This window comes from Salmo salar, chromosome ssa06 (assembly GCF_905237065.1).
Source record: "Salmo salar chromosome ssa06, Ssal_v3.1, whole genome shotgun sequence".
NCBI lineage: Eukaryota > Metazoa > Chordata > Actinopteri > Salmoniformes > Salmonidae > Salmo > Salmo salar.
Genome location: NC_059447.1, coordinates 85620980 through 85633252, shown reverse-complemented (window position 1 = coordinate 85633252; position 12273 = coordinate 85620980). Strand labels below are relative to the sequence as shown.

At 42.0% G+C, this 12273-nt stretch overlaps 1 protein-coding gene across 5 annotated transcripts in view; it reads right to left on the bottom strand.

Annotated features, from left to right (window-relative positions):
• LOC106608253 (ryanodine receptor 3) overlaps positions 1-12273 on the bottom strand; it is a 288745-nt gene that overhangs the window by 245243 nt on the left and 31229 nt on the right. For all 5 annotated transcript variants that reach the window (XR_006770345.1, XM_045721102.1, XM_045721103.1 and 2 more), the window contains exon 2: positions 11438-11557. Coding sequence is in view for 4 of the 5 variants with exons in the window: in XM_045721102.1 (XP_045577058.1) it covers positions 11438-11557 (120 nt within the window). In the remaining variant the exon portion in view is untranslated. The remainder of the gene's footprint in view (positions 1-11437; positions 11558-12273) is intronic.

Here is a 12273-nt window from a genome sequence, read left to right as displayed (position 1 = left end):
GCGTCAACAGCAGTCTGTAGGGTAGAACCATGGTGTAGCCGGAGGACAGCTAGCTCCCGTCCTCCTCTGGGTACATTGACTTCAATACAAAACTTAGGAGGCTCATGGTTCTCAGTCCCTTCCATAGACTTACACAGTAATTATGACAACTTCCGGAGGACGTCCTCCAACCTATCAGAGCTCTTGCAGCATGAACTGACATGTTGTCCACCCAATCAAAGGATCAGAGAATGAATCTAGTACTGAAAGCATAAGCTACAGCTAGCTAGCACCGCAGTGAATAAATGGTGAGTAGTTGACTCAGAGATAAAGACAGTAGATTAACTTTTTGAACAAATACATTTTTTCAAAAATGAAGGAGAAACAAATGCAGCTACATAGTTAAGCCATCTGAAACACCTGGCTCAAATAGAGGGATGATTTTGCAGTAACAAAACACTGATACACTGATAGACAAGGACAGTCACACAAAACACTGATACACTGATAGACAAGGACAGTCACACAAAACACTGATACACTGATAGACAAGGACAGTCACACAAACACTGATACACTGATAGACAAGGACAATCACACAAAACACTGATACACTGATAGACAACGACAGTCACACAAAACACTGATACACTGATAGACAAGGACAGTCACACAAAACACTGATAGACAACGACAGTGACACAAAACACTGATACACTGATAGACAAGGACAGTCACACAAAACACTGATACACTGATAGACAAGGACAGTCACACAAACACTGATACACTGATAGACAAGGACAGTCACACACATTTAAAATACAAGCATATAGAAACAATACAACAAAAATAATATGTCTGTCAGAGAGTGTGTGTGTGTGTGTGTGTGTGTGTGTGTGTGTGTGTGTGTGTGTGTGTGTGTGTGTGTGTGTGTGTGTGTGCGTGTGTCAGAGAGTGTGTGTGTGTCCTCACAGTCCCCGCTGTGACAAAAATATGACAGAAATGTCATGTGACCTTATCCAACAGTACCTGCAACACTTTATACTGAAATTCTCCTAATGTCATGTGACCTTATCCAACAGTCCCTGCAACACTTTAAGCTAGATTTCTCCTCTATTTTATTTCATGAATAATTCAAATTAAAGTACCAATTATCCTACTGGCTGGTCTCTGTCCAGGGAGCTGAGCTCTGCCATGGTGGTCACACTATTATAATACCATAAAACACCTACTCCTTAAAGTCTCATAAATTGAGAACTGTGGTCTGTTTACTGTAGTTAAGCAACACTAAAGGGTAACATTGTACAACTGACCTGGTCCTTCTCTATATACTGTATACTGTGTAGTGTTACATCCCATTCAAATGAAATACAACATATTCCTGTTCTAACAGAGTACGTTACCTTTAACTACTGATCCAAGGTCAGCTCTGTGTTTCCACACCTGATGGTTAGGGTTAGAATTTGGGAAAGGTAAAATGATTGTAGGTGTGAATAAGGGCATATTCTTCTATTATTGTTATACTGTAGTGTTACCCTGTTCCCGGAGAGATACCATCCTGTAGGTTTTAACTCCTACCCTGTTCCCGGAGAGATACCCTCCTGTAGGTTTTAACTCCTACCCTGTTCCTGGAGAGATACCCTCCTGTAGGTTTTAACTCCAACCCTGTTCCTGGAGAGCTACCATCCTGTAGGTTTTCACTCCTACCCTGTTCCTAGAGAGATACCCTCCTGTAGGTTTTAACTCCTACCCTGTTCCCGGAGAGATACCCTCCTGTAGGTTTTAACTCCAACCCTGTTCCCGGAGAGATACCCTCCTGTAGGTTTTAACTCCTACCCTGTTCCTGGAGAGCTACCATCCTGTAGGTTTTCACTCCTACCCTGTTCCTAGAGAGATACCCTCCTGTAGGTTTTAACTCCTACCCTGTTCCTGGAGAGATACCATCCTGTAGGTTTTAACTCCAACCCTGTTCCTGGAGAGATACCCTCCTGTAGGTTTTAACTCCAACCCTGTTCCTAGAGAGATACCCTCCTGTAGGTTTTAACTCCAACCCTGTTCCTAGAGAGATACCCTCCTGTAGGTTTTAACTCCAACCCTGTTCCTAGAGAGATACCATCCTGTAGGTTTTAACTCCAACCCTGTTCCTAGAGAGATACCCTCCTGTAGGTTTTAACTCCAACCCTGTTCCTGGAGAGCTACCCTCCTGTAGGTTTTAACTCCAACCCTGTTCCTGGAGAGACACCCTCCTGTAGGTTTTAACTCCAACCCTGTTCCTGGAGAGCTACCCTCCTGTAGGTTTTAACTCCAACCCTGTTCCTGGGGAGACACCCTCCTGTAGGTTTTAACTCCAACCCTGTTCCTGGAGAGGCACCCTCCTGTAGTTTTTAACTCCAACCCTGTTCCTGGAGAGCTACCATCCTGTAGGTTTTAACTCCAACCCTGTTCCTGGAGAGGCACCCTCCTGTAGGTTTTAACTCCAACCCTGTTCCTGGAGAGACACCCTCCTGTAGGTTTTAACTCCTACCCTGTTCCTGGAGAGATACCATCCTGTAGGTTTTAACTCCAACCCTGTTCCTGGGGAGACACCCTCAGTAGAGTTTACCTTTGTCATTATTACAAAGGTAAGGGAGGATCAGGGAATTATACAATACTGTACGTGGAGAGTAGCTACTTCCTGGATATCCAAGTGAATAAATTGGTGTTGTAAGTAGAAATATAAAATATATTATATGAGCTCAACAAGGATAGAAGGATAGATGTCAACAAGGAAGTAAGTCAAGATTGGTGCCAGACCATGAATTTCCTTTTATTAAAGGTATATTTTGGGGAGAGCATTGTAGGATAACTATTCCTTTAACGGTGTGATGAACAACAGCTTCCTTAACAGAGACGCAGACACCTCAGAAAAGACAAAGCGGATTTACCAAGCTGTCTCCTGCCAGGAAATATGGAAACAGGTGTGTGAAACAAAATAATAGGACTCAACACACACACGCGCACGCGCACGCACACGCACACGCACACACACACACACACACAGTTCCCCTTGTCTCTGTTCTGTGTTAACGTGTCTTGATCAATGAAGACGGGAGACGTGCTGACTGTGTGTGGACAGCTCAGGCAACATCTCTTCATCTAACCCATTACCATGATCTGAAGGGAGAACAGTGTGATATAGGACACCCAGGGAGGGCTGACAGATGAAGAGAGAACAGTGTGATATAGGACACCCAGGGAGGGCTGACAGATGAAGAGAGAACAGTGTGATATAGGACACCCAGGGAGGGCTGACAGATGAAGAGAGAACAGTGTGATATAGGACACCCAGGGAGGGCAGACAGATGAAGAGAGAACAGTGTGATATAGGACACCCAAGGAGGGCAGACAGATGAAGAGAGAACAGTGTGATATAGGACACCCAGGGAGGGCAGACAGATGAAGAGAGAACAGTGTGATATAGGACACCCAGGGAGGGAAGACAGATGAAGAGAGAACAGTGTGATATAGGACACCCAGGGAGGGCAGACAGATGAAGAGAGAACAGTGTGATATAGGACACCCAGGGAGGGCAGACAGATGAAAGGAGAACAGTGTGATATAGGACACCCAGGGAGGGCAGACAGATGAAAGGAGAACAGTGTGATATAGGACACCCAGGGAGGGCAGACAGATGAAGAGAGAACAGTGTGATATAGGACACCCAGGGAGGGCAGACAGATGAAGAGAGAACAGTGTGATATAGGACACCCAGGGAGGGCTGACAGATGAAGAGAGAACAGTGTGATATAGGACACCCAGGGAGGGCTGACAGATGAAGAGAGAACAGTGTGATATAGGACACCCAGGGAGGGCAGACAGATGAAAGGAGAACAGTGTGATATAGGACACCCAGGGAGGGCAGACAGATGAAGAGAGAACAGTGTGATATAGGACACCCAGGGAGGGAAGACAGATGAAGAGAGAACAGTGTGATATAGGACACCCAGGGAGGGCAGACAGATGAAAGGAGAACAGTGTGATATAGGACACCCAGGGAGGGCAGACAGATGAAAGGAGAACAGTGTGATATAGGACACCCAGGGAGGGCAGACAGATGAAGAGAGAACAGTGTGATATAGGACACCCAGGGAGGGCAGACAGATGAAGAGAGAACAGTGTGATATAGGACACCCAGGGAGGGAAGACAGATGAAGAGAGAACAGTGTGATATAGGACACCCAGGGAGGGCAGACAGATGAAGAGAGAACAGTGTGATATAGGACACCCAGGGAGGGAAGACAGATGAAGAGAGAACAGTGTGATATAGGACACCCAGGGAGGGCTGACAGATGAAGAGAGAACAGTGTGATATAGGACACCCAGGGAGGGAAGACAGATGAAGAGAGAACAGTGTGATATAGGACACCCAGGGAGGGCAGACAGATGAAGAGAGAACAGTGTGATATAGGACACCCAGGGAGGGCAGACAGATGAAGAGAGAACAGTGTGATATAGGACACCCAGGGAGGGCAGACAGATGAAGAGAGAACAGTGTGATATAGGACACCCAGGGAGGGCAGACAGATGAAGAGAGAACAGTGTGATATAGGACACCCAGGGAGGGCAGACAGATGAAGAGAGAACAGTGTGATATAGGACACCCAGGGAGGGAAGAAAGATGTGCAATTTGTATTTGTATTTATTAGGAATCCCCATTAGCTGTTGCCAAGGCAGCAACTACTCTTCCTGGGGTCCAAACACATTAAGGCACTTACCTTACACATAAATAAATATAAAACAGTACATCATGTACCATTATTACACCACTACATATCTACAATACAACATGTATAATACCACCATACAACAATATAACAATGTACGTGAGTGTAGAGTGGGTGTGAGAGCGTGAGTGTGCGTATGCTTGTGTCTGTACCTTTGTGTGTGTCTCTTCACAGTCTCCGCTGTTCCACAATATGTATTTTCACCTGTTTTTTAAATCTAATTTTACTGCTGCATCAGTTACCTGATGTGGAACAGAGTTCCATGTAGTCATGGCTTTATGTAGTACTGTGCGCCTCCCATAGTCTGTTCTGGACTTGGGGACTGTGAAGAGACCTCTGGTGGCATGTCTTGTGGGGTATGCGTGGGTGTCCGAGCTGTGTGCCAGTAGTTTAGACAGACAGCTCGGTGCATTCAACATGTCAATAGCTCTCACAAATACAAGCAGTGTTGAAGTCAATCTCTCTTCCACTTTGAACCATGAAAGATTGACATGCATGTCATTGATGTTAGCTCCCTGTGTATATTTAAGGGCCAGCCGTGCTGCTCTGTTCTGAGCCAATTGTAATTTTCCTAAGTCCCTCTTTGTGGCACCTGACCACACAAGGGCACAGTAGTCCAGGTGTGACAAAACTAGGGCCTGTAGGACCTGCCTTGTTGATAGTGTTGATAAGAAAGCAGAGCAGCGCTCTATTATGGGGTGGCAGCGTAGCCTAGTGGGTAGAGCGTTGGACTAGCGACCGAAAGGTTGCAAGTTTGAATCCCCGAGCTGACAAGGTACAAATCTGTCGTTCTGCCCCTGAACAAGGCAGTTAACCCACTGTTCCTAGGCTGTCATTGAAAATAAGAATTTGTTCTTAACAGACTTGCCTAGTTAAATAAAGATAAAATAAATTAAAATTATAGACAGACTTCTCCCCATCTAAGCTACTACTGCATCAATATGTTTTGATCATGACAGTTTAAAGTCCAGGGTTACTCCAAGCAGTTTAGTCAAATCAACGTGCTAATTTTCTACATTATTTATTACAAGATATAGTTGATGATTTGTCCCAATGCAATGTTTTTAGTTTTTTAAATAGAGAACAGTAATGACACTGTAATCATAAAGAGGAACTGTAATGACAGTGTAATCAAAGAGGGAGGAACTGTAATCACAGTGTAATCATAGAGAGGCACTGTAATCACAGTGTAATCATAGAGAGGCACTGTAATCACAGTGTAATCAAAGAGGGAGGAACTGTAATCACAGTGTAATCATAGAGAGAGGAACTGTAATCACAGTGTAATCAGAGAGAGGAACTGTAATCACAGTGTAATCATAGAGAGGTACTGTAATCACAGTGTAATCAAAGAGGGAGGAACTGTAATCACAGTGTAATCATAGAGAGAGGAACTGTAATCACAGTGTAATCAGAGAGAGGAACTGTAATCACAGTGTAATCATAGAGAGGTACTGTAATCACAATGTAATCAAAGAGAGAGGACCTGTAATCACAGTGCAATCATAGAGAGAGGACCTGTAATCACAGTGTAATCATAGAGAGAGGCACTGTAATCACAGTGTAATCATAGAGAGAGGAACTGTAATCACAGTGTAATCATAGAGAGAGGAACTGTAATCACAGTGTAATCATAGAGAGGAACTGTAATCACAGTGTAATCAAAGAGAGGATCTGTAATCACAGTGTAATCATAGAGGGGAACTGTAATGACAGTGTAATCATAGAGAGGAACTGTAATCACAGTGTAATCAAAGAGAGGCACTGTAATCACAGTGTAATCATAGAGAGGCACTGTAATGACAGTGTAATCATAGAGAGGAACTGTAATGACAGTGTAATCATAGAGAGAGGAACTGTAATCACAGTGTAATCAAAGAGAGGAACTGTAATTACAGTGTAATCATAGAGAGGAACTGTAATGACAGTGTAATCATAGAGAGGAACTGTAATGACAGTGTAATCATAGAGAGGAACTGTAATCACAGTGTAATCAAAGAGAGGCATTGTAATCACAGTGTAATCATAGAGAGGCACTGTAATGATAGTGTAATCATAGAGAGGAACTGTAATGACAGTGTAATCATGGAGAGAGGAACTGTAATGACAGTGTAATCATAAAGAGGAACTGTAATGACAGTGTAATCACGGAGAGAGGAACTGTAATCACAGTGTAATCAAAGAGAGGAACTGTAATGACAGTGTAATCATAGAGAGGAGCTGTAATCACAGTGTAATCATAGAGAGGCACTGTAATCACAGTGTAATCAAAGAGAGAGGCACTGTAATCACAGTGTAATCATAGAGAGAGGAACTGTAATCACAGTGTAATCATAGAGGAACTGTAATCACAGTGTAATCATAGAGAGGAACTGTAATCACAGTGTAATCATAGAAAGGCACTGTAATCACAGTGTAAACATAGAGAGGCACTGTAATCACAGTGTAATCAAAGAGGGAGGAACTGTAATCACAGTGTAATCAGAGAGAGGAACTGTAATCACAGTGTAATCATAGAGAGAGGAACTGTAATCACAGTGTAATCAGAGAGAGGAACTGTAATCACAGTGTAATCATAGAGAGGTACTGTAATCACAATGTAATCAAAGAGAGAGGAACTGTAATCACAGTGCAATCATAGAGAGAGGAACTGTAATCACAGTGTAATCATAGAGAGAGGAACTGTAATCACAGTGTAATCATAGAGAGAGGAACTGTAATCACAGTGTAATCATAGAGAGGTACTGTAATTACAGTGTAATCAAAGAGAGGAACTGTAATCACAGTGTAATCAAAGAGAGGCATTGTAATCACAGTGTAATCATAGAGAGGCACTGTAATGACAGTGTAATCATAGAGAGGAACTGTAATGACAGTGTAATCATGGAGAGAGGAACTGTAATGACAGTGTAATCATAAAGAGGAACTGTAATGACAGTGTAATCACGGAGAGAGGAACTGTAATCACAGTGTAATCAAAGAGAGGAACTGTAATGACAGTGTAATCATAGAGAGGAGCTGTAATCACAGTGTAATCATAGAGAGGCACTGTAATCACAGTGTAATCAAAGAGAGAGGCACTGTAATCACAGTGTAATCAAAGAGAGAGGCACTGTAATCACAGTGTAATGATAGAGAGAGGAACTGTAATCACAGTGTAATCATAGAGAGGACTGTAATCACAGTGTAATCAAAGAGAGGCACTGTAATCACAGTGTAATCATAGAGAGGCACTGTAATGACAGTGTAATCATAGAGAGAGGAACTGTAATCACAGTGTAATCATAGAGAGGAACTGTAATCACAGTGTAATCATAGAGAGGCACTGTAATGACAGTGTAATCATAGAGAGGAACTGTAATCACAGTGTAATCATAGAGAGGAACTGTAATCACAGTGTAATCATAGAGAGGAACTGTAATCACAGTGTAACCATAGAGAGGCCTGTAATGACCGTGTAATCACGGAGAGAGGAACTGTAATCACAGTGTAATCATAGAGAGGAACTGTAATCACAGTGTAATCATAGAGAGGTACTGTAATGACAGTGTAATCATAGAGAGGAGCTGTAATCACAGTGTAATCATAGAGAGGAACTGTAATCACAGTGTAATCATAGAGAGGAACTGTAATCACAGTGTAATCATAGAGAGGAACTGTAATCACAGTGTAATCATAGAGAGGAGCTGTAATCACAGTGTAATCATAGAGAGGCACTGTAATGACAGTGTAATCACGGAGAGAGGAACTGTAATGACAGTGTAATCATAGAGAGGAACTGTAATCACAGTGTAATCATAGAGAGGAACTGTAATCACAGTGTAATCATATCTAGTGTGATCTACCTGCTGAACTGTTTTTGTATTAACAATGCTGAATGGGTGTATACAAAGAATGTCTCTCCAACAGTAGTACCAAAACATTGAAAGATGGTTTTCTCAACTTTCACATATTTCTATATCATCACTGACTGCAGCCTTTCACTGTCTGTGAGTCAGTTTATCTGCAGTAATACCTCTGAGTGAGTCAGTTTATCTGCAGTAATATCTCTGAGTGAGTCAGTTTATCTGCAGTAATATCTCTGAGTGAGTCAGTTTATCTGCAGTAATATCTCTGAGTGAGTCAGTTTATCTGCAGTAATATCTCTGAGTGAGTCAGTTTATCTGCAGTAATATCTCTGAGTGAGTCAGTTTATCTGCAGTAATATCTCTGAGTGAGTCAGTTTATTTGCAGTAATATCTCTGAGTGAGTCAGTTTATCTGCAGTAATATCTCTGAGTGAGTCAGTTTATCTGCAGTAATATCTCTGAGTGAGTCAGTTTATGTGCAGTAATATCTCTGAGTGAGTCAGTTTATGTGCAGTAATATCTCTGAATACACACAATCTAAAGGCGAAAATGCATCTCAGTCATTATTACGAACTTAATTTATCTGTGAAACAGGAGCAATGATCAGGTCATTGTGAGTTAATTGCAAATTGGGAAAGTTTCCATGTACAATTAGAAGTTATTAGACACCAACTTTGCAAGAATGTGCTGTTTGTGCTGTAGGCGCTGTATGTGCTGATGTACTGTATGTGCTGTGTGTACTGTGTGCTGTATGTACTGTATGTACTGTATGTACTGTATGTGAAGTATGTACTGTATGTGCTGTATGTACTGTGTGCTGCATGTACTGTATGTACTGTATGTGCTGTATGTACTGTGTGCTGCATGTACTGTATGTGCTGTATGTGCTGTATGTACTGTGTGCTGTATGTACCGTGTGCTGTATGTACTGTATGTACTGTATGTGCTGCATGTGCTATTTGTGCTGTATGTACTGTGTGTTGTATGTACTGTATGTGCTGTATGTACTGTGTGATGTATGTGCTGTTTGTGCTGTGTACTGTGTGCTGTATGTACTGTATGTGCGGTATGTGCTGTATGTACTGTATGTGCTGTGTGCTGTATGTACTGTATGTGCTGTATGTGCTGTGTGCTGTATGTACTGTATGTACTGTGTGCTGTATGTACTGTATGTGCTGTATGTGCTGCATGTGCTAGTTGTGCTGTATGTACTGTGTGCTGTATGTACTGTATGTGCTGTATGTACTGTATGTGCTGTATGTACTGTGTGCTGTATGTACTGTGTGCGCTGTATTACTGCATGTACTGTATGTGCTGTATGTGCTGTATGTACTGTATGTACTGTATGTGCTGTGTGTGCTGTATGTACTGTATGTGCTGTATGTACTGAATGTACTGTATGTGCTGTATGTACTGTATGTGCTGTATGTGATATATGTACTGTGTGCTGTATGTGCTGTATGTACTGTATGTGCTGTATGTACTGTATGTACTGTGTGATATATGTACTGTGTACTGTATGTACTGTATGTACTGTATGTGCTGTATGTACTGTGTGATATATGTACTGTGTGATGTATGTACTGTATGTGCTGTATATGCTGTATGTGCTGTATGTACTGTGTGCTGTATGTGCTGTATGTACTGTATGTACTGTGTACTGTATGTGCTGTATGTACTGTATGTGCTGTATGTACTTTATGTACTGTATGTGCTGTATGTGCTGTATGTGCTGTATGTACTGTGTGCTGTATGAACTGTATGTACTGTACGTGCTGTATGTGCTGTATGTACTGTATGTGCTGTATGTATTGTATGTATTGTATGTACTGTATGAACTGTATGTGCTGTATGTGCTGTATGTGCTGTATGTACTGTGTGCTGTATGAACTGTATGTACTGTACGTGCTGTATGTGCTGTATGTACTGTATGTACTGTGTGTTGTATGTACTGTGTGCTGCATGTACTGTATGTACTGTGTACTGCATGTACTGTATGTGCTGTATGTACTGTGTACTGTATGTACTGTATGTACTGTATGTACTGTTTGTGCTGTTTACTGTGCACGGTGTGCTGTATGTACTGTATATACTATATGTGCTGTATGTGCTGTAACAATGTGTGTACTGTACTTACTGTATGTGCAAGATGTAATGAATAGCATAGAAAAAGACTGACTAGAACAGGTATTCCCATTCAAGTCAATGTTCTGTGATGAGTGGATCTATATTACAATACCGAAAACCTCTTATCATGCTCATTTCTGAAGAAAGATAAGACTTTCATGACTTTCAAGATCGGTTTGTGCTCTACAGCTAACTCATTGGCTATACCTCACAAACAGATCGGGAACCAGGCTAATGTGTTTTAACTTCCTTATGCCCATCTCCTGAACCAGCTGAGTATTCCCTGATTGACAGCTTGAGAAGTTCAACGGGTTCAGAGAATGTTGCTGTTGTCATGGTGCTGTGTCACAGGATTCTTAGAACCATTAACATAACAGACTTCAGAGAATAGAATCAGAATTCCAACAAACAGCTATTCTCATTTTAAATGGTCGGTCCATTAGATTAGAACTCTATAAAATAGTGTCTGTTGCTGATTGACATTCTAAAGCAGTATGTACTTGTTTGGGGTTATCATAGCCATTTACCAAGCAGGAATATGGTGGGGAGTCAGACTCAAAATATGTCTTTGAGATTCACATGAGACTATTTTGCCTCTAAGGTGACAATCTTTTTGTATGAATGCTTAATAACACCGGAAATAATCAAAGAGACTTTGAAAGTATTTAAATGCAGTCAAAACTAGTCCATACCAAGCACTGATGGACACTCCACTCACCTTAGCCTCAGATGTAGGTTCTAGGAAGCATAGTCGATTTCCGAGTCCCTCCACGGACAGACAAAACTTGCGATTCTCCTTCTGGATGGTGGCAACACTCTGCAGCACCACCTCATCATCCTGTCAGGAGAGGAGAGGAGAGGAGAGGAGAGGAGGGGAGGGGAGGAGAGGAGAGGAGACAGTATTAAGATTCTGAACAACACTATTCCCTAAATGCAAGCAAACGAGGGTGAAGCATTTCCTTATCTGTAGTCTAACATGGCCTCTCTTCACTTTAGAGAATAACAACACAAGCAAACACAAGCAAAACAGCTAATTGTACTCTCTTTTAGTTTGTTTTCTGCTCAACTGTACTTGCTATTCTGTCGTCATGCCTGCTAGCTTTTTTACTTTTATCAGTCCAGCTCTTTCTCATCAGAAAAGGAGACAAGGAGAGAAAGCAAGACACTTGATATTGGGTTTAAAATAGGTCACCCGTCTCAGTGGAACACCTAACACCATGCCCAAACCGGACGCACGTGTGCGCCATCATGCACCATCGTGCGCAAATTGATTTTGAACCCCCACACCAGACGCGATCACGACACGCAGGTTGAAATATCAAAACAAACTCTGAACCAACTATAATAAAATTGGGAACAGGTAGAAAAGCATTAAACATTTATTTAAATTTAGCTAGCTAATTTGTCCTATTTAGCTAGCTTGCTGTTGCTAGCTCATTTGCCCTAGGATATAAACGTTGAGTTGTTATTTCACCTGAAATGCACAAGCTCCTCTACTCCGACAATTAATCCACACATAAAACGGTCAACCAAATCCTTTCTAGTCATCTGTCC